Below are 23406 nucleotides of genomic sequence, written 5' to 3'. Positions count from 1 at the left end.
CCAAAAATTTTAGTAACAGGTTCCCATGGTGGTGGGATTCAAACAGTGGCGTAGCGCCAATGGGGCTGGGCGGGGCATGACGTGGGCGTAGCCGGGCATTCCGGGGTCAGGGCATTAATAATTTCTCTGTTGCTGTAAAAAACTCTTACTGTTAAAAAAGTTCCTAATTTCCAGCTGGTATCTTTCTGTCCATAATTTAAACTCATTATAGCAAGTCCTATCGTCTACTGCCAACAGAAGCAACTACTTCTCCTCTAATTGACTGCCTGTCAAATACTTAATACTTTCAAATACTTCATTTTGTTTCTAGAAATCAAAAGAAGGATACTTTCCTTAAACAAGGAACGTTACCATATTTCTAAAACACATTTTTAAAACAGCCCAACAGGGAGAATTATCCCGTTTTCTACTTTCGCTAACCAGCCACATAGGGAACAACAGGACTTTATGATTTTTGGACCTAATGGAATTTCTAACGGAAAAGCGGACCCAATTAGTAACCCCCCCTCAGCACACACAAATAATTAGTAACCTACTCTCGGGAACTGGTGAGAACCTGCTACACTTCAAAGGCTGTACAGCTCTTTTGGGCTACCTGATCAACGGGTCTGATGCCTTGAATGGGGCAGGTTCCCCCAGAAAACACAAGATCCTCGCTCTCTTCTGCCTCCTAGATGGTCACACATCATTAAAAGCAGAATTTGGCACCCAGCACATAGCGGAGTCCCAAAAAACAAAGCTTCTAGCCCTTAGAACTGTTGGATTTTATAGCCTTGCTTGCATGGCTGAGGAAAGATGTTATGTGTTCAGTTAACCAAAAGCCTCTGACTGAAATGTTTACTATTGTAGACGATGCTTGAAATTGAAACCAAACGATGAACTGTGAATGTATCAGTATATATGTGATACTTTGTTTATGTGTATAGTCTGCTTCTCAGTTTAAGCAAAGCTCTCTTATGTTTAATGATTTCTGAGGTCAAAAGGTAACTGTTCCTATCATAAAGGGGTGCACGAAGCTACATTCTGCTCAATACAGACTTATAGAGAAATATTCCTGTTCACCTTCAAGAACAAGGAACAATGTGGCCAGTTTCTAATGAAACCACAAAATCCAGCTACTTCAGTATCCAGGAAGGAAGAGTTTGCATACGTTCTTTAATGACCTCAGAAGCCAATATCTCTCATGTTATTATGTTGGGGGGGGGGGGGGGGATCACAGTCTTCCAGCCAACCTAATGACTCCATGAGGTTCAAAGAAGCCTCTTGGGGAAGATGTGGTATGTGACCTCTCACCACGGCCTGACATAGCCTAGCCCAGATGAATTCAGCAAGCGCAGTTCATTGCAGGAAGACATAACCACAAGGCCACACAAAGGAAAACATCTTCTCACTTGGCCAAGGGTGCCTTGCCTATTTTTAGCTGTCATGACTAGCCATAGGCACTCAGTTACTCCTCCATAAACATGTAGTGCAACACACTTATGGCTCAGAACATGGGATCTTCTGGCTTTGGTTTGTAACAAACAAATGAAGGATGAGGGGAGTTAATTCCTTGTGCGTATACTCCACTGAACTGTAGGCTTTGTTTTTAAGAACGTTTCTTGAATTTCTTCTATAAAGTGTGCCAGAATGTGGTATAGTGCAGTGGCAAACTGGAGCCCTGGGCAAAACCTGAGTTTGATGCCCCCCCGCCCACCATGGGCGTCCACCCTCTCCCACCATGACCAAACAATGATTTTTTTCCACCAGGTCATTTCAAAGTCACCATCACATTATAGAACATGCCCCAACTCACAAATCTGAACACAGCAATAGGCCATACCACAAAGCAGAAGTGATTTTTGGAAAACATTTTCAAAATGCTTTCAAAATGTTTTATTACTGCTATGAAAACATTTTATGGTGTTGTATCCAGTCCCCCAATTGGGGGAAACAGCATCACTTTCAATGTTATTTAAACTGGGAACCCCCGATTCTCCCTTTAAGGTGGATTTAAAAGGAGAATCTGGGCTCCCTAGTTTAAACAAGCAATGCTGGAATCCACCCCCAAACAGCATCATTTTCAGTGGTGTTTAAACTAGGGAGCCCAGATTCTCCTTTTAAATTCACCTTAAAGGGAGAATGTGGGGTCCCCAGTTTAAACAACATTGAAAGTGATGCTGTTTTGGGGTGGATTCTGCCTTTAAACTGGGCCCCCAACTGGGGACCTCAGATTCTCCCTTTAAATACATGCTGAAGGGGGTGGATTTAATAATAGTAACCTTTATTAGGCATTGAGAGAATAAAAGAAGGAAAGAAAGAAAGCACTGGCAGAAAGGGGGTGGATTTAAAAGGAAAATCTGGGGAAATTTAGGGGGTGCCTGCTGTCAGGGGTGCAATTATTAAGATAACAGCACCAAAATTTCAGAGTATCTTCGTGAGACCCTACTGATGATACCACCCAGGTTTGGTGAAGTTTGGTTCAGGGGGTCCAAAGTTATGGACCCTCAAAGGTGTAGCCCCCATCTCCTATTAGCTCCCATTGGAAACAATGGGGGATGGGGGCACTCCCTTTGGGAGTCCATAACTTTAGACTCCCTAAACCAAACCTCACCAAACCTTGTCGATATCATCAGAAGAGTCTCCCAAGAAATCCCTGAAATTTTGGTGCTGCTAGCCTAAAAACTGCGCACTCTGCAGGCCAAAAACAGAAAAATACTGAAAATACAAAAAGTCCCACAAACAAACCTGCAGTTTTTGCACACACCCCCCCCCCCCCACAAGGGAGCGCCCTGGGCAACTGGCCACTTTGCCCTATGGGAGGAATGTCTCTGCAACAATGGTATATCCTGTTGGATTTCACAGCCTTGCTTGCATGCAGACAGACAGACAGACACAGAATATGTAGCATGTGATTAATCCAGCCCATTGTTCCAAAGTTATGTCTAACATACAGGCAGCGAGTGGGCCTAGATGTAGGCTAAGCATACCCAGTGGATACTCACAAAGTTTTCACACAAATTGTCCACTTGAAACTGCCTTATTCTGAATTGACCTTTTGTTTTTAAAGGTCAATACAGCCTGCTCCAATCAGCAGTGGGTCTCAGATGGTGGTCTTCCACATCAGGGTCTAGAGATGGCAGGGACTGAACCCGTGACTCTCTGCCTGCAAAGCTGGTGGTCTGAACTGAGTCACAGCCCTTCTCCTCCCCACTGACTGCTCTGTCATAGAATTTACTGCATATCAGCTGCCAAACTCTGGTATCTAGTAAAACATTTTGGTGAACTCTTGTATGGTACATAGCTGATCTATGGAGAACATTGGCTAGACCAGGGGTAGGGAACCTGCGGCTCTCCAGATGTTCAGGAACTACAATTCCCATCAGCCCCTACCAGCATGGCCAATTGGCCATGCTGACAGAAACTGATAGGGGTGGACCCTGAATTTTATCCTGGAGAGCCTGCAAATTCCCTACCTGCTTAACAGGCTCAGGTGCTCAGGAGCAGCAGCAGCAGCAGAAGGCCATTGCTTTCACATCCTGCACGTGAGCTCCCAAAGGCACCTGGTGGGCCACAGCGAGTAGCAGAGTGCTGGACTAGATGGACTCTGGTCTGATCCAGCAGGCAAGTTCTTATGTTCTCATGTTCTCATGGAACTACTGGATTCTTAAAAGCACACTATGAAAATTCACAACTGTGACCTCGTCTGTCAAACAGTCCTCCCCCACTCTCCAGTGTCACAACTGTGCGGCTGCTTTACTTCCCCTTGAACTGCAACATATAACCCCGCAACAAACTGCATTTGGACCCACATGGGCTTTAATGCTCACGGAGGAGAAAATAAACATGGAAGGCTGCCTTCGGATGCTTTAGGTATAACGGTACTCACTTCGCTCGCGTGCCGCTTCAAATGCATGAACACGCTCTGTCCCGTCTTCCGGTAATGCCTTTCCACATGTTCCCTTCCAAATCCCAGGAAAGTCTTCATGCACACATAGAGACCTCCTTCGGAATACTGAAACAAAGCAGAAAGAATATAAACATGCTGACAGAGGCTGATGGGAATTGTAGTTCCTGAACATCTGGAGAGCCGCAGGTTCCCTACCCCTGAGCTGGAATGAAGGCAGAATTGGACAAAACTGCAGTTAAGACCCACAAACAAAGGGCATAAGCAAGGACCCTTACCACCACCAGGCCATTCATGAGTTCTAGGCTAGCCCAATCTCTTCAGATCTCACAAACTAAGCAGGGTCTAGTACTTGGATGGGAGACCTCCAAAGAATACCAGAATCATGATGTGGAGATAGACAATGGCAAACCACCACTCAGCGTCTCTTGCCTTGAAAAACCCTACAGGGTCCCCATAAGTCAGCTGTAACTCAACTGGAAAAAAATCCCCAAAAAGAACAGAATTGTTAATTGACTTGAAATTGGTTTTTTATCAAGCCACTGAAATATCAGGGCAAGACAATCCAAGGTCTTTCTAACGTTCCTGCAAAAAAATCTCTCTGCACCAAAATCTCTATACCAAATCCAAATCCAAAACCTTTATTAGGCATAAAACCGGTGTGTGTCATGAATTCCAAATACAGTAAAAAGATCATTATTACACAACTTGCATTACACAGAGTAAAAATGTAGCAACAGCTTCAGAGATTTCAGCATTAGAGTTATTTAGAAGCTTAGCCATTTTTACTTTATCAGAAAGGAGCATAAATCCTGTTGGTAGTACAGTTCTCAAATCAGTTCTGAAGTTGTTATATTTTGAACAGTGAAGCAGAATATGAGAAAGTGAATCAGTTGTATCAGGACCAGAATCTACAGCAAGCAGCTCATTTTTGTGGGATATTAGAGAAGCTGACCTTGGGAGATGTACTGAGGGAAAAGAGTTACACCCCTTGCTCTCCTAGTCATGACCCATCTCTGCAATTATAATTAACAAGATGTTCCAGGTATATAGCAGGGCTAGATTGCTGAGGGATAATCCCAAAGAATATTGGAGAGCAAGAGCTTTGCGCTTTGCTCAGAAGAAATTGATATTCTTGATCAAATAATCTAGACTTTGCAAAGCAATGATGGTAAAATCTCGAGACTTGGTGAGCGATTTGCTCACGGCCTCCCAAGAGAAGCCCAAGGAAAAGATCTTTTTTTCAATATGTAGCCACCATTTCGAAAGCTGAAGCTCTCTCATTTCTAACTGGGACAAACTGTTGGGTCAGTGCAGAAACAAAGACGCAGCCAAAACTTAAAAGTTACAAAATCTCTATACGTTTATGAAGACTAACACAACACTTCCAAAATATCAGCTGGCCCTGCCACCTGACGCCAACCTGCCTCACAGTTTTCAAATTGCTAGAAACACTAATGTTGTTCATTGAGTCATTCCCAAATTTCTTGCATAAGGTCACTGATTTTAACTGTCATCTCTTATGGGTATCCAGACACTTCTCACGACATAATAGATCACTCTATATGCACTGCTGCTTCATTATCTCAGACACGTAGTAGTCAGCAACTCACACCAAAGGCAGGGTTGTTTATTTGAAACACAACTAAATAAAAATAATTGAGGCGGGGATGTTTACTTCCACTGAAATCAACAGGACAGTTCTCCCGGCAAACAATTTGAACTACATTCATGATGCACTTGCATAAGTAGAGAAAGATCAGACTAGAAGTCCATCTAGTAAGAAGTCTCCCTAGTTGAGCATTCAACATTGCCCTAGCATAGGTGTCAAACTCACGGCCCTCCAAATGTTATGGACTACAGTTCCTATCATCCCCTGCCAGCATCATGCTGTAGTCCAGATGTAGTCTATAACTTCTGGAGGGCCATGAGTTTGAGGTCCTGTTGTTGACTACAAGCAATGGCATTCAGAGTCTCAACTGCCACTGGATGTGCAGTTATTGATGAACCTCTCCTCCATGAAGTTATCCAGTCACTAGTCATAGGGAGCTGGTGTAGCACAGTAGGAAAAAAGAATGAAGTGGAAGGCCCGATTCAAAACTAGAGATGCCAATCTCCATGATTGCTGGAGATCTCCTGGGATTACAAGTGAACTCCAGGTGATAGAGATTAATTAGTTCACCTGGAGAAAATGGCCACTCTAGAAGGTGGACTCTATGGCACTATACTGCATTGAAGTCCCTCCTGTCCACAAACCCTGTTCTCTGCATGTTCCACTCCTCCAAAATCTCCAAAATCTGGCAACCCTGTAACTCACTTCTGCCCCAAACATACTAATTAAATACAAGCATATTATTCTTTCTCAGCCTCAGTTCCCTACCTAGGATACAGACATTATAACGGAGGTGGGATCCAGCAGGTTCTCACAGGTTCCCGAGAGTAGGTTACTAATTATTTGTGTGTGCCGAGAGGGGGTTACTAATTGGTGATTTTGCCACGTGATTTTTGCCTTAGTTATGCCCCTCCTCTCAGCAGTAGCGCGCAGAACTTGAAGCAGTCTAGCAGGAGGTGCACCAGCGGCGGGGCAGCCTGCACCTGCGTGCATTCGTTTTCCGCCCAAGGACTGGCGCAGCGGCTGCGTCCTTGCCACAGCCCCGCCCAGCAATGCCCCGCCCCCAAAATGCTCAGCCATGCCCCCATCATGCCCCACCCAGGCCCATTGGCGCTAGGCCACAGTTTGAATCCCACCACCATGGGAACCTGTTACTAAAATTTTTGGATCCCACCACGTTTAGGGTCTGTTGCTAAGCACTGCTGTAATAACACAGACAAAACGTACACTTTGAACACGAAGAGTTGCACAAATGCTAAGTATTGAAGCTGTCAGTGACCAACAGTCCAATTAAAAACCAACGAAATCCTAAATTATTTGAGACACAATGCAAATGCAGACGACAAGAAGGAAATCCTTCTGGCCACTCTGGAATCCTTTTCAGATTTCAACACCCATGTCATTGCCCCTCAACCATGACACAAGACATCTTCCAATCAAATCTGCTAACCGGCTTACATATGGAAAGAACTTTCTGAGACGTAAAAACTTCCAGAAGAAAATCCTAAGAGTCAGGATGGAACAAAATGGCTGTCAAATCCAATATACTTGCCACAAGGGAAACGCATCCCTTGTGATTCACAGCAGCTAGTACATCATTTCACACAATTAAGATCACCAAGCGATCCCAGGAAGAGCCAGACATTCCACAGGGAGATGCTTGTCAGAGGAAATAACTGTGAATGATTCAAGGCAAACAGGCCCATTCAGCACACTAACCAAAGGAATTAAGGCAGCCTTAAAGAGAATGTAGTAAAACTCTTATGACGTGAGTCTTCTGAAAAAATATGAATCTCAGTTTTTCCTGGAAAACGTCCTGAAAAAATGATCCAAAGCCTTTAAGCAAAGCATGTTCTGATTTGTGATGTTTGTTTTGACTTCTATTTGGTAAACAAATTTAAAAAGTACACCATGTTATTTGTATGTCCCAGTAGCAATAAATACTTGAATGGAAATATCTGATTAAGAAAAATGTAATCAAGTATAGTTTAAATATCATATACAAACTAATGCAACGCTTCATGAGGAATTTATTTGTATTGTAATAATACCAGTAAAAATTGAGACAACGTAGCCCAGGGGTCTGCAACCTGCGGCTCTCCAGATGTTCATGGACTACAATTCCCATCAGCCCCTGCCAGCATTGTAGTCCATGAACATCTGGAGAGACGCAGGTTGCAGACCCCTGATGTAGCCCATCCTTCCTTTACGTTGCTTAAATTGTGGTGGGGGAGAATAAATGAACAGAAAACTGGCGACACAAATATTTCAGTACGCCCAGATAACTGTGTATGCAGTGGATATGGCTGCCCACTCACATATTTCAATAAAATTTAACTCTCTTCCACTGAGCCAGCCCATCATATGCATTACTTGTTAGTTCCACATCAGATTTACATCATTTCAATCATGGGAGAGTAGACATATAAATAAGAATGTTAGAACTGGTTTTTAACTCCCACCCTTTCTCACCAGCTCAATAAAACATCCCTGTACGCTCTCTAACACAAAATTTGTAGGGATAATTACGGTACTTGAAAAGCATTAATTACAGCACCGAAACTGGCAAGTTTGCCTAATATATTGTCAATGGCCCCAATAGATTGTTCAACAATAATTCATGAAACAGTCATTCTTGAGAAACAGATAATTTTCCACAAAAAAATAAAGCGCTAAAAATGTGCCACCTTTCACAACTGTTTATATGGGGGTGGGGACAGGATTTGGTCACATTCTAGTCCCGTGGTGGCGAACCTTTTGCACTCCAGATGTTATGGACTACAATTCCCATCAGCCCCTGCCCGCATGGTCCATTGGCCCAGGTGCGGCTGGCGGGCAGAGGCTGATGAAATTATGAATCCCACAACATCTGAAGGAACCATACCTAAGGTATCCATCTAGTCTGACGAAACAGCTGAAAAAAGAAGAAGAGTTTGGATTTACACCCCACCTTTCTCTCCTGTAAGGAGACTCAAACAAACTCCTTTCCTTCCTCTCCCCATAGCAAATCACTTGTGAGGTAGGTGGGGCTGAGAGAGTTCTGAGAGAACTGTGACTGACCCAAGGTCATCCAGCAGGCTTCATGAGTAGGAGCAGGGAAACAAATCCAGTTTACCAGATAAGAATCCACTACTCATGTCAATAAAGGGGGAACCACACCCAGATTAGAGTCCACAGCAGTGGTGTAGGAGGTTAAGAGCTCATGTATCTAATCTGGAGGAACCGGGTTTGATTCCCTGCTCTGCCGCCTGAGCTGTGGAGGCTTCTCTGGGGAATTCAGATTAGCCTGTACACTCCCACCACGCCAGCTGGGTGACCTTGGGCTAGTCACAGCTTCTCGGAGCTCTCTCAGCCCCACCTACCTCACAGGGTATTTGTTGTGAGGAAGGAAGGGCAAGGAGATTGTTAGCCCCTTTGAGTCTCCTGCAGGAGAGAAAGGGGGGATATAAATCCAAATTATTATTATTATTATTATTATTATTATTATTATTATTATTATTATTATTATTATTATTATTATTATTATTATTATTATTATTATTATTATTATTATTAATCACTATACCATGTAGAGGGAAATGAGGAGAAGATGTGAAAGTGAGGCTTTCTCACATAGGAAATGAGAAGAGGTGAAGCTCCCCCACATACCGGTAGGTGTTTATATTTTATTTATTTCATTTATATTCCATTTCTACAATTTTATTTGATTTATACCTCACTTTCCTTCCCTAGTGAGGACTCAAAGAAGCTTACATTGTTTCCCACCATTCAATCTCACAACAACCCTATGAGGAAGTACTGTCAGTGACTTTCACAGGCAGAATCAACGGACTGTTGGGGATTTTCAGGTCTGTGTGGTCTGGTAGTTTTTGCTCCTAATGTTTCACCTGCATCTATGGCTTGTGTGACATGGCTATACAGACCAGAAAACCCATAACAGACTTAAAGCTGAGATGGTGTAACTTGCATGGGATGACCCAGGGGGCTTCCATGATAGTATTGATTCAAACCTGGGTCTCCAAGATCCTAGTCTAACAATTTAACTGCTATACTAAGTCCCCTTCCGCACATGCAGAATAATGCACTTTCAATCCACTTTGCAGCTGGATTTTACTGTGTGGAATAGCAAAACCCACTTACAATAGTGTGACCAGACGTCCCACTTTTGGCGGGACAGTCCTGCTTTTAAGCAATTTGTCCCACGTCCGGCGGGTTTTTTTTTTAAATCTCCCGATTTTTTGAATTCTGCCGCACTGCCTTTTGGGGTGCTCCCCTTTTCCACCCTGTCACAGGGCGGGAAACAGGGGAGTGCCCCAGAAGGCAGTGCAACAGCCTCCCACGCACGTGGCCGCAGGAGCGCACTGCCTTTTGGGGCGCTCCCCGGTTTCCCGTCCAGTCACAGGGCGGGAAACAGGGGGGCTCCCCAGAAGGCAGTGCGGCAGCCTCCCGTGCTGCTGCACTGCCTTTTGGGGCGCTCCCCGGTTTCCCGCCCGGTCACAGGGGAGCACCCCAGAAGGCAGTGCGGCAGCCTCCCACGCACGCGGCCACAGGAGCACACTGCCTTTTGGGGCACTCCCCTGTTTCCCGCCCTGGGATTGTCCCAAAAGGCAGTGCGCTGCTGCGGGGGCGCACGCACATCCCACTTTAAAAAGGTGAAAATCTGGTCACCTTAACTTACAAACAATTGTGAAAGTGGATTGAATGTGTATTATTCTGCATGTGCGGAAGGGGTCTAAGAGCTGCAATTGGGTCCACGATGCTACTGAGACAAAATCTGCCCATGACCCACCTAACAGGAACATCCTAGAGAAGGCAGAGAGGGTGCAAAGATGCATCATCCATCCCACAGGAAGTTAGGGCAAGATACAACATGCATGCCACACCATCTGGGCCAGTCTTCTACATATATGGTGCCCGTCACCACAACAGGCATTTCATTTGTATATAAATATAGCCCTAACCCAAAGCCCAATGAAATGACCGGACAATCACACATTCAATCTCTTCTAGAAAAAAACCAGACGAGGATGCCATCACAAAAAAAGCTCTAAATAGTGGAGGCACATCCTGTAGGCCATTTTCCTTCAGTACTGAAATCCCCAGCTTTTGTTTTAGTGTTTCCTTTGCCCTTTCTAATCAGCCCTGCTCCCTGTTCAGAGACGAGGCCGGCTGGGTGACACTTGAGATCTGAAGTGTGTGTGTTACAAAAATAGCCCATCTCAGACCAGATATGACAAACACCAGCCAGCTGAGTCACCTTTGAATCCCATACAGATTCTTGAGCAAATTTAAAAACAAACCGAGGGGGGGGGGGGGGGGGCCAGTTGCTAGTTAAAAAGCCAGCGTTGCCCTGTAATGTGCCTTTGACAGAAACCACGCACAACAGACCAAATAAAAGTTTATCTCCCCAAACTCTGAGAGGAGGGGCAGATCCATCTCATAACCTGGAAAAAGGGGTTTTCAGTGTAATTGCCAGCATCCTCAGGTCCATTCCACACCATCCTCCAGTGGTTTTCTGAGACCCACTTGCTTCTTCTTCAAAGCATTCACCCCCCCCCCCAAGCAATGTGCCAATTCTGGATTTCCTCTTGGGAGGGTTTAATGAGGATTATTGCGGACATTGTTTAATATGTTGTTTGCTGCATTTTAATTTAATTAATTTAAGAGTTTATTGTATACCTGTAATCTTATGTTGTTCACCACCCAGAGCCCTTCGGGGGTAGGTATAAAAAATGGTATATATATAGGTATATAAAACCGAATAATAAATTAAATAAATAAATAAATAAGTAGGAAGTGTTTCTGAAGACCCCAAAAGATACCACCTCCGGGTCCGCAAGAAGCATCCACTTAAAAATAGCTGTTCCCCTCTTCAGAGGATGTTTGGCTTCAAACCACCCAACATTTTGTAATTGCCCCTGCGGCAACCAATTGATGACTGATTCTTCCTACCGTGGCACGGGAGGAAGGCGCACTACTCTTTCTTAGAATTCCAGAAGTCCCCCAAATCACCCAACAAGGTGAGGGACTTCCACTTGAGATACTTCCTCCATAAAATTGCATAATAATTGGTTGCTTTAACCATGCAACATATCAATTTTAAAACTGGACAGAGACTACAATATTAACATGTTTATTAAGTAAGAAAACTACATTTAATACATAGGTTATTTTTAGATAACTACACACATGTCCTCAAATAGGGGCATTTTCACGACCTGCAACCACAACAGGTTTTCATGGGGAGTCTGAAATCAGAACTGAAAGGTTCTTCCAGCGTTCCTCTTAGCTTCATGCTCCCATCTCCTGCGGCAGATCCCCTTATCCCATCCCCTGCCCAGCTCACAAAAAAGGTAAATAATCACAATTAAGTGCCTTAGCAGACCAGGTGCTCGGGAGCAGCAGCAGCAGCAGGCCATTGCTTTCACATCCTGCATGTGAGCTCCCAAAGGCACCTGGTGGGCCACTGCGAGAAGCAGAGTACTGGACTAGATCAACTCTGGTCTGTTCCAGCAGGCTCTTTCTTATGTTCTTATATTCTTAACTAGAGGCAAAGTGTGGTAATTGACCAATAGTTCTACAGGATTTGAAAGGTAGAAATGTCAATGTTTGGTAGATAGAGTCCCAATTATTCAGAATACTGAGCCATTTAAAAAAAAAACCAGATAGGCCTACAACAGGAGGAATAAAAATCACCCAAATGGATCAGTGATCAAGGCTTGGGTGATTTACTTGTCCCAGGGCCCAGGCATAAAGCCATAAAATAAGGCTTTCTGACATGAATAAATGTCAGAAATGATGAATTTCAAGTTTGTCTTCCCCACAGTTTTTTTTTCAAGCATAAATTTATTGAAAAAAGGCCATTCCATTTAGCGAGGTTATATGTTCACATCAAATTCAGATTTAGAACCATGTTATTTTTAAAGAGAAGAAAAAATTACAGCAGAACCCATAATAAAAGTTGAAAATCCAATTTAGATTTTCAAATATGATGGGGAGGGGGATCAGTCCTGCTAACCACTACATCACAGTGCCTTCAAATTCAGGTACTAACTCCGATTTAATGAGTCTAACACTGACTGCTATGTGCAGTAGAGAGCAGGGAAGAAATTCTCATGTAAATGAAGTTTATTCCTAGACCGTAAGTGCAAGAGTAGCCATAGAATAGGTGAAGCACCTTCTGTATACCATCCACTTCTCTACTGAGTGTTGTGCCATCCTGCCTCGAGCTACATAATGAATAGACTGAATGATCACTGCAGGGGTCAGTTCTAGGAAGGCCAAGCAGTAGTTGGTTCTGAGTAAGCCATTAGAGGGGACCTTGCTATCTCACTCCTCCCTCCAATGTGTTTATTTACTTCATTTGTACTCCATCTTCCTCCCCAGTGGGGACTCAAAGCAGCTTACAACATTCTGCCGTTCCTGGTTTTAACTTCCCATCTACCCTGTGATGTAGGATAGGAGGCCAGTGTACGGCTGGGACAAACTCACCCAGCAAGCTTCCATGGAGCTTCCAACATGGGCCTCTCAGATATCACTCCAACACTTTAACTGCTACACCACAGTTCAGTCAGAAGGAGTAGATACTGATGGAGATGGTTCTGAGACGGAAGGACTGAAATCATCCTAAATCTACGGGGCGGAGGGAGATTTTGATGCAGTAATCTGATATTGCAAATTATTCACTAGGGTGGAATATTGGTTGAAGTGTCAGACTAGAACAGGAGTCTGCAACCTGTGGCTCCTCGGATGTTAATGGACTACAATTCCCATCAGCCCCTGCCAGCATGGCCAGTTAGCCATGCTGGCAGGGGCTGATGGGAATTGTGGTCCATCAACATCTGGAGAGCCACAGGTTGCAGACCCCTGGACTAGAACTAGGGTAAATCCAGGATCAATTCAAGGTTAAAACACTGGAAGCTGTTAGAATATTTGGCATTCCTAGTGATTCTTTCAGTAAGTCCTTGCAGGAGTAAGACAGCTGCATTTACTTGGTTGTTTTTGAGCTGCTAATAGGTTAATTGGGGGTCACCTTCCTTTTTGCATATAATGCTGTAGTTTGTTTCACCTTTGCTCTTTTCCTCCTTATGCTGTGTTGTTGATGCTGTTTTGCTGTTTGTTACTATATAAGCTTGTTTGCTTGCTTGCACACCACTGCACATGATTATTTTTGTCTTCCTCTTTTTGTTGACCATATTTTGTCGCCTAATTTTTTTTCAAACTAGAATCCTAGTAAAAGATAATTCCTTTTTTAAAACCCTGTTGCATTTTTACTCTGCTAAGGACTGGGTAATTTCAGTTCTTCTGTCCGAAGCGTGCTGGGTGACTTCAGGCAGCCATGCACACTTGGACTAATCTACTTCACAAAGTTGCTACTATGATAATAAAATGGAGATGTGGGGAGCAAGAGCAACACTGGCTTTTGGTTTAGAACATAGGTGTCAAACTCAGGCCCTCCAGGTGTTCATGAACTACGATTCCCATCAGCCCATGCCAGCAGGGCCAATTGGCCGTGCTGGCAGGGGCTGATGGGAATTGAAGTCCATAACATCTGGAGTGCCAAAGGTTCACCACCACTGGTTTAGAATGTCTCCAGAATGTTTTCGATCCTCCATTTACCACCTTCGCACGCATCTCCAAACCTTTTTTTTTTGCTGATTCACTGATTTGATGCCTTGTCAGTCTGTTGAATAATTGCTTCATGTAATTGCGGGTTTACTGGCAAGTAAATGTATCTGCACATAAGAGACTGCAGGAAGAAAACCAGTAGAATTGTTGCTTTGTGTAATCACAGGTTTATTCACAAATAAATTCACCCACATGTAAGAGAAAATGCGGTGGGGAGAGGAGTGAGAAAAGCAGCCAAACATATGAAAGGATAAAAACCTAGGCTGGTTCCGCATGGGCCAAAAACAGCGGTGTGAAAATGGTGTGAAAATGGTGTAAAAGGGTTTAAAGCAGTGTAAAAGGGTTTATACCGTTTTCACACCATTTTCACACCACTGTTTTTGGCCAATGCGGAACCAGCCCAAGAGATGAGGGGAAAGGAGTGAGGCGGGGGACATGAAAAAATGGCGGGCCAGGCTCTAAGGCGGAAGTTGAGCAAAGGCACAGAGACTTGAGAAAAGGGCCGGCTTTTTCGGGAGGAAATTCAAAACATTTCAAGAATACCACACTGCCAGGAAGCCATCTTGGAAACATTTCAGCCTAGAGAACCGTCGCAAAGGGGTTTTCAAATATGACGGATTAAAAGGAAAACCTCAGTGGGGGTGCGCTTGCTTCCACGGGCAGAAATTCTAATCTGTGATCCTCCTGCAGCAATCGGAAGAGATACAGGCTGATTATAACTGGCGTTCTGCCCCCTGATGAAGGGAGATTCTCTTTGGGGCAGAGCTTCTGCACAGATACCAATCCCCCCTCGCACTCACTCACTGTGTGGCAGATCCCATAACCTCCGCTGTTTGTGAGAGCAGGCAAAGAGGAACCTTTCCCCTCCTTTGCAGAGAAGGTGAAACAAACAGCCCGGTGTCATCCTTTGCTTCGGGCTTTTAAAAACTTTATTTCAACTTCAAGCATTTGTCCCATATAAGATCTGTCGAAATAATGATAGATCTAACACAGGAATATTGAAATACTAAGGAATCTCAAAATAACAAGCCTCTCCTCCCACAGAAGCAGCACGAATTGTATATGTGTGGAGTTGGGAGAGAAAATAAGTTCTAGGACATGGTCCCTTTCTTCAGCACAGCGGGGTCCAGGGCATTGCTTTGCCTCTTTCATTTGAGGGGTGGGGTTATTTTTGGAAAGGGGCTGCAATATTGACATAACTGCAATAACAATATAACAGTAATGTAAAGGGTTTTAACGAAGCCAGCAATCTTGCAACTGTGTGCCTTTAAGAGTAAAGTGATTCCCCCTTAGAGCCTGGCCCGCCATTTAAGAGTAAAGAGTAAGAAGACCTGGGAGACTTCAGCAGGCAAGCCATGTAGCAGACAGTGGGGTGCCTCCTAATGTGTAAACAGAGAAACAGGAGGAGACCCCACTATAACCCCACAGCACAGCGAACAGCCCCGAGGTAAGCATTCCATGCATAACGGGCCACAGTCTTGGACAACTCCACCATTTGATTTTTCTGGATGAAAAGTTGTTCCAAACTTTATTAACCAACCACTGCTCTGCATTAAGTTAACTGGTAGATGTGTCTTTGAACGGTAGCAATCCCAGTGAAACATCTCAACTCGTGTTCTACGAATCAGTGTCAACACCACACCTCAGACTGTGCGGGTGTAACCCCTATGTTCAGAATGGGTTGACCCAGAAAGGGGTGGAGACTCAAAGCAGCAGAAGGCTGCAAAAACTGGTGAAGTTGGAGGAAGCAAGGCTAGCAGGCTGGGACCTAGATTTAATTCTTTATAAGCTCTTAACACCTTGTTTAAGGTAACTGCAAAGTTGTTGGGAACTAGTGGGAAGGGAGTTGTTTATTTTTTTTTTGCTATATTGTAAATGTTAGAATTTATTGTGTCAGGGCTTGCTATTTATGTAGTTGATGGGAGTTCGTTTGGGGACCTTCATCGTCTTGGATCCCATTCACCAAGCCTCTGAAGTCTTCATAAGCCAACCACCAGCAGGAAGAATTGGACTTGGCATTTATCAGTAGATTGTAAATATAAGGACTTGAAATGCAACCTAAAAGGACTGTAAATTGTTAATGTTAAATGTTAATGTTAAAAGTGTTATTTGTTAAGGGAGTAAACCATTTTGTTTTAAATTTAGTTCTTTGCAACGCCTTCCAAGTTCTGCCCCACAGAACCCACAGATAGAGGTTACACAGGCAGCAGAGTTTGTGCATGCCTCCCAATTGTCTCTGGCATGCCTAGAGGCACGGGACCACGTCAGTCCTAAAACCTACTGGGATGAGTTAGACAAGGGCATCTTACCCACCTACTCCCTGAGTAGAAAAAAATTATGACCCTGAAGTCACGACTCCCTAACGCAAAACATCCATTTAAAAATAAATCTTAACCAATCTTTTCTAAATGCTGTCAGGATGAGTAAAGATCCGTAGAAACATTTTCCCTTCCCGTTGTATGTGCAGGCTTTAAAACTTACAAGAGACCGAATGTCTATAAATAAGTGAGGAACTGATGGGTAATTAAATTTTATCACAGATTTATGACAGTGTGAATAGACACTAGGATCTTGGGTTGGGGGCCGTTATTAATCAAAATTATATTTGGTCTACAAAAGGCTTTCTTTTGCCGTAGAAACAAGGGGGGGGGGGGAAACAGAGCAGTTCAAAATGCTTTTGCTAAGTCACAGCCGGCAGGCCAGAAGGTTAGCAAGACACCCCAGAGAATTGGGGGGGGGGGGGATCTGTGTCTAATAAATTATTTCAAAAGCCCTAAGGGACAGTGAACATAAGGGATCCACAAAACCAGCCAGCGACACAATTTTGATTCAGCCATGAGTGACCAGTCGTGAAAGCAGTTGTACAAAATAAAACAAACAAGGATTTCGGAAAACTGGTTCACAAAAGACGAGAACCGTCCCTACGCCCTTTGCAGTCTTCGATTCCGCCAGCACAGGACAGCGGAGACCAGCGCAAGCTAATTTTAAAAAGGCCATTTGTACTTTGCAATGTGCTGAACCCGGAGGGAGGGGGGAGATCAGGAAATCCCAGCTGGCAGTTGCGCATTCCCTTTCCCTAGAGAGGCTGCTAAATTCAGCAGCGTCTTAAAAGGCACATCCACCCCCTTTCCAGGCTGGAAGCAATGCAGCAACACAAGGGAAGGATATATCCCGGTTAGGGAAGGATATCAGAGCAATTTCCAAAGAGAGAATCTTTCTGACACAGAAAAGAAATTACACGTTCCCGCGGTTTGATCGCACACACGTGGATTGTGTTGGCTGCCGCGCACATGCACAGAAAAATGTACAGCTTTTCAGCCGCTGGAATACCACCTATACACAAACTGAGCCTTTCTGTTGCAGAATTGTGTTAAATTTGAAGTGGCAATGGAGAACAGAAAAGTGGTTTGCCGGGAAAAGGAGGGGACAGGGTCTTGGGCAGTTTGCTAGGGCAGGCGTGCATGGAATTCAAACAGATGATAGGGCCAAGTAAGCAAAGCGATAGTGCCAAAAGGAGAGCCAGCGTGGTGTAGTGGTTAAGAGCAGGTGGATTCTAATCTGGAGAACCGAGTTGGATCCCCCACTCCTTCACCTGAGTGGCAGAGGCTTATCTGGCGAACCACTTTTGTTTCCGCACTCCTACATTCCTGCTTGGGCTAGTTGCTGTTCTCTCTGAACTCTCTCAGCCCCACCTACCTCACAAGGTGTCTGTTGTGGGGAGAGGAAAGGAAAGGAGCTTGTAAGTCACCTTGAGTCTCCTTACAGGAGAGAAAGGTGGGATATAAATCCAAACTCTTCTCTTTTCCTTATTCTAAAACAAACTGCTGTCCCATTGAGAACAAGGAAAGGACCTGAGACGGTTAAGAGGATGCAGAGAGGAAGGGAAGCCTGGCTGAGGTGTACACACTGGGACGCTAACCCTGCACTGAGTGAAAAGCAAGTGCGGAAAAAGATACCACTCAGCAGCCACCACCTTCTTGCGAAACACACCTTCTGACCCCACAAGGAACTGCCCCCCTTGAAGGATCAGATTATATAAATCCTATGTGACCAGCCTAACACCGTGGTCTAAAGCATCGAGGAAACCCACGCCAAGCTATAGGACTCAACTGGAAAGGGCCCACAAGGTCACAAAGGCATTTGAACCGTGACTGGAGGCAGCTGACAGGACTGTGTGGTGATGAGGAGGGCTAAAAAAAATCTGGGGTGCAGCCAGACTACTAAGAAATTAGCATAGTAAACTTATGAATGCCAGAAGGAAGTATCGGGGGGAGGCCTCAGCCTCTATGGTGTGTTGTTGTACCTCCAGAGGAACAGGCTGGCATTTTGGGAGATGGGATGTTGGACTAGATCAGCCATTCTCAACCAGGGTTCCGTGGTATAGGGGTGCCGTGAGCCTGTCCCAGGGGTACCGCGGCAACACTACAGCCCCCCCCCTCATTTTTGGGGTGTCTCCCACCGGCGCCAGCAAGGACATGGAGCCACCCCCACCCCCAGTGCTTCCCTTCACCCTGGGAGGGGAAGGTGGGGGTGTGGCAAGCAGGGGCAATGGGAGGGGAAGGTGGAGGGTGGCGGCAGGGGTACCGTGAGATACGAAGAGTGAGGTCAAGGGTACCCTGACCTCAAAAAGGTTGGGAAACACTGGACTAGATAGACCACTGGTCAGATCCAGCATGCCTCTTCTTATGTTCTTATCCTAAGGATGTAGGGATAGAGGTATTAAGTACAGATAGGCCCTGTGAGGCCTGGGGGGAGAAATACTGTAGGCCTTGTAGACAAAACCTGGAAGTTCACCAGTAGAATAGGAGCACTTGAACAGGCTGAGGAGTCAACTCAGAGCCCTTGGGGGGCGGGTATCCCATGGATTTGGGAAGAGGGACTGGTCAGCTACATGAAGTCTGGCAACAATACCACTCTTAGAACAGGGAGAGTTGTCTATCAAGCCTGGGCAGCTATATTGACACCCTACAACTCCATGCTCCGATTATACACGTACACAAGTGATATAGGGTTGTCATGAGGGTGAGCTGAGAGAGTGGGTTGCATTGGGCACCATTCTAATCACATCTGATCTGAATGGCCCTGGCTAATTTGAACTCCTCAAATCTCAGGAGCTAAGCAGGGCCAGGTCTAGATAGTATTTGGATGGGAGGCCACCATGAAAGCCCAGGGTTGCTTCACAGAGTCGGGGAACAGGAAGCCACCTTTGAACATCTCTTGTCTTCAGAGAGCCAGCGTGGGGTAGTGGTTAAGAACAGGTGGCTTCTGACCTGGAGAACGGGGTTTGATTCCCCACTCCCCCACCTGAGTAGCGGAGGCTTAACCTGTGGACCAGATGTGTTTCCGCACTCCTACATTCCTGGTGGGTGACCTTGGGCTAGTGCCAGGGGTCTGCAACCTGCGGCTCTCCAGATGTTCATGGACTACAATTCCCATCAGCCCCTGCCAGCATGGCCAACTGGAGAGCCGCAGGTTGCAGACCCCTGCCGCTAGTCACAGTTCTCTCAGAATTCTCCCAGCCCCACCCACCTCACAAGGTGTCTGTTGTAGGGAGAGGAAGGGAAAGGAGCTTGTAAGCCATCTTGAGTCTCCTTACAGGAGAGAAAGGTGGGGTATAAATCCAAACTCTTCTTCTTATTCTCTCTCTATGAGCGTCCCCAAATCAGCTGTGAGTTGGGAAGATCTTCTACTACCATATATACTTGGAGGAGGAAAGGTAGGTTCAAATGTGGTGATAGATGGGGAACCAGTTTGGTGCAGGGTAATCTGTATAGTGGTAATCTGGAATCCGAGTGGCCCCAGTTTGAATCCCTGCTCTCCCTTGAAAGCTCGCTGGGTAACCTTGGGCCAATCACACTCTCTCAGCCTAACCTACCTTACAGCATTGTTGTGAGGATTAAATGGAAAAGACTTATGTAAACTGGCATGGAAGGTGGGGTTTAAATGAAGTAAGTGAATAAATTGGGGGGGGTTATGTTTTCAGAATGGGAGCAAGAAGGTTATGATTCATCCCCCAACTAACATAAAACTCTCCACTCCTACACATGAAGCCTGCCGGGCGACCTTGGATTAGTCCCAGTTCTCTCAGAACTCTCTCAGCCCACCTACCTCACAAGGTCTCTGTTGTGGGAAGGGAAGGAATTTGTAAGCCCCTTTAAGTCGTCTTACGGTTGAGTAAAGCAGGGCATAAATCTGAATTCCTCCTCTTCTTCTTCCGCCAGTCAAAATCCACCAGTCCCACCTACCTCACAAGAGTTACAACCAGGGGTGGGATCCAAAAATTTTAACAACAGGTTCCGAGGGTGGTGGGATTCAAACAGTGGCGCCGCCGCACACACGCACCTCCAGTCCCTATGGGGCAGGGAGGTTGCTTTAGTAACCCCTTCTTGGCACTCAGAAAAAAATTAGTAACCACTTCTAGAGAAGTGGTGAGAACTGGTTGGATCCCACCTCTGGTTACAACGCAGACAAAACGGAGAAGGGGAGAACCAAAGAAGCCACCCTGAGGTCTCGGAGTAAGGGCCAGATACAAATGCCTTAAGCAAATCAACAAAAGCTATCAGGGGAGCAAACTAAAGGGACCAGGAGAGCGAGGGCAGCTGGGGAAATGCTCCAAAATTAAATGACGGAAGTGTGATGGGACCACCCTACAACTCAGTGATTTAATCCATTTAAAAAAAATAAGAAGTGGATGCAAGTTAATGGGGGTGCTCCTGAAGACTACAGGGGCGGCAAGTGGGGAGGCTCAGGGGCGACCTCGGAGGGACACACGCACACACACCCCCTTGGAGAGAGCAGGGCTGCTGGGCTGGCTCGCAAAAGCCCCTTACCGGCGAGTCGTAGGAGAAGGCGCACTCGCTCTTGTAGACGCGGTCGCCGGTCTTGGGCACGCGGATGGTGGGCATGAAGGGCACCAAGAGCTCGCCCACGTCCCCCCCAGCCATGGGCGCCGCCCGGCAGCCGCCCAAGAGCACGGCCCGTTGCATGCGAACCGGGGGGCTTGCAAGCAAGGCGGGACGGAGGAGGGCGGGCGGCCGGACGAGCCCAGAGGAGGAGGAGGCGGAGGAGGAGGAGAAGCCCAGCCCAGCCCAGCGGCGGGGATGCTATTTTTATTCCAATGGCAGCCGGAGCCGCACCGGCTGCTGCAAGGGGGCGCCCCGCCGGGGGGATTGCAAGCCGCGCCCAAATTGTCCCTTGCAAGCGGAAGAGGGGGCGGCACTCTGCACATGAGCAGCGGCGCCCTCTCCGTGGCCCCGGGGCGGGAAGGGTGGAAGGACCCTGGTGGGAGGGTGTGATTTTGGAAGGGCGAAATCTAAGGTTGGTTAAATGCTGGGGGAGGGGGCGGGAATCCCGACCTAGTAAAAGATGCAATGGCCCTGGTCTTGGGGGAGAGGGGAGTTTGTTCGGAGAAGCCGTCATCGGACGGTTGCAGTTTTGTCCTTCCCTTTTGCGTTTTGTCCCTCCCTAAAGCCTCTTCTGTGCTTTATTCTCAGCAACAACCCTGCAGGGTAGGATGCAGCGGTGGGATGCAAACATTTTAATAACAGGTTCCGATGGTGGTGGGATTCAAACAGTGGCGCCGCTGCACACACGCCCCTCCAGTCCCTATTGGGCAGGGAGGTTGCTTTAGTAACCCCTTCTCGGCACTCAGAAAAAATTAGTAACCACTTCTAGAGAAGTGGTGAGAACTGGTTGGATCCCACCTCTGGTAGGATGGGCTGAGTGAAAACCGACTGGCCTGGAGTCATCCATGGTTTTGGAAGGAAAGATGGTTCCCTCGACCCCGGCCTATGGGTTTTCAAGGAACAAATTCCACATTTTGAGCATGTAACCTAATACAGGAACCATCCGGATTGAAGCCACCCAGATATCCTAGTTTCCAGCCTGGTACTTCATAAGAACATAAGAACTAGCCTGCTGGATCAGTCCAGAGTCCATCTAGTCCAGCACTCTGCTACTCGCAGTGGCCCACCAGGTGCCTTTGGGAGCTCACGTGCAGGAGGTGAAAGCAATGGCCTGCTGCTGCTGCTGCTGCTGCTCCTGGGTACCTGGTCTGCTGAGGCATTTGCAATCTGAGATCAAGGAGGATCAAGATGGGTAGCCATAGATCGACTTCTCCATAAATCTGTCCAAGCCCCTTTTAAAGCTATCCAGGTTAGTGGCCATCACCACCTCCTGTGGCAGCATATTCCAAACACCAATCACACGTTGCGTGAAGAAGCGTTTCCTTTTATTAGTCCTAATTCTTCCCCCCAGCATTTTCAATGAATGCCCCCTGGTTGTGAGAAAGAGAATCACCTTGTGAGAAAGAGAATACTTCATTGAATCACCTCGGTTTTCAGACTGTAACCACCTCTGGCCCCCCATTCTGATTTTTAAAATTTCACAGACCAGTCCCCACCACCCATAAATGATAACAAATTTAAGACATTTTCTGTTGGTTAATATGTTCCGTTTGTCATGGCATGAACTATAGGGAGACTTCCAAATCAAGCAATCCTGGCCATTTCAAACAGGTGCTGTAAGCCGCTGGGAGCATAGTGACTAGAATCTGGGAGATCTCTGGATCAAATCTCACTTCTGCCACAAACATGGACTGAATGCGTGGTGTGATGTTGGAGCATCGGTCCTCTGACAGTACCATGGGGATAGTAAACTTGCACCAACTTTATGGGGCAATCATTAGCCTGCATTTAGGCAGACCTTATGTACTTGCTGGCCTGTATAGGTGCAGAGGGCCACTTTTTAAATGCTTGAAAAGCATGCAAGGAAGAGCTTTTCCATAGGGTACTGTTATAACCAGCCAGCGGAGTTCAGATTCTGTTTTTTCAATCTGATATTAACTCTTTTAAGCCAATATACCTTTTGCTACATTAGCACAGATGCCTTAGTTTTTGCTGTCTGAAAAAGGAGAAAAAATAGGAATTAAACAGAAAACACAGGTTCTGTGTTTTATAAGATAAAATATTATCAAACTATAGTTATTAAACTATGACCATAGTTTTATACTGAATTCACAATAAACTGGGGGGCAAAGGGGGCCCCCCAAATTTTCCCACTTTTTTCCCCTCGAGTTTTCACATCTCTAATCTCTCTCCAGAGCACTTAAAAATGCTTGTCTGGGTCCGTGTTTCTGGAAAGGAAAAAAAGTCATGGAATATTTTATCCCAATACATTTTATGGGCTGGGATAACAAAGGATCCCAGCAGCAAAATTTTCTAGCGTTGTTTTGTACCCTGGGTGCTTTTTTTGTGTACAGAAAGAAAACACTAGGTCAGTG

At 45.8% G+C, this 23406-nt stretch overlaps 1 protein-coding gene across 4 annotated transcripts in view; it reads right to left on the bottom strand.

The window, feature by feature from the left end:
* USP13 (ubiquitin specific peptidase 13) overlaps positions 1-21158 on the bottom strand; it is a 97323-nt gene extending 76165 nt beyond the window's left edge. For all 4 annotated transcript variants that reach the window (XM_048506802.1, XM_048506800.1, XM_048506803.1 and 1 more), the window contains exons 1-2: positions 20957-21158; positions 3869-3994 (exon numbers count right to left, since the gene is read on the bottom strand). In XM_048506802.1, coding sequence (XP_048362759.1) covers positions 3869-3994; positions 20957-21112 — 282 coding nt within the window. In that variant the 5' untranslated portion in view covers positions 21113-21158. The remainder of the gene's footprint in view (positions 1-3868; positions 3995-20956) is intronic.
* Positions 21159-23406: the final 2248 nt, after the last annotated feature.

This window comes from Sphaerodactylus townsendi, linkage group LG08 (genome assembly GCF_021028975.2).
Source record: "Sphaerodactylus townsendi isolate TG3544 linkage group LG08, MPM_Stown_v2.3, whole genome shotgun sequence".
In the NCBI taxonomy this organism is placed as follows: Eukaryota; Metazoa; Chordata; class Lepidosauria; order Squamata; family Sphaerodactylidae; genus Sphaerodactylus; species Sphaerodactylus townsendi.
Note: the sequence above shows the minus strand (reverse complement) of the source record. Positions and strands in the feature narration are given on the sequence as shown.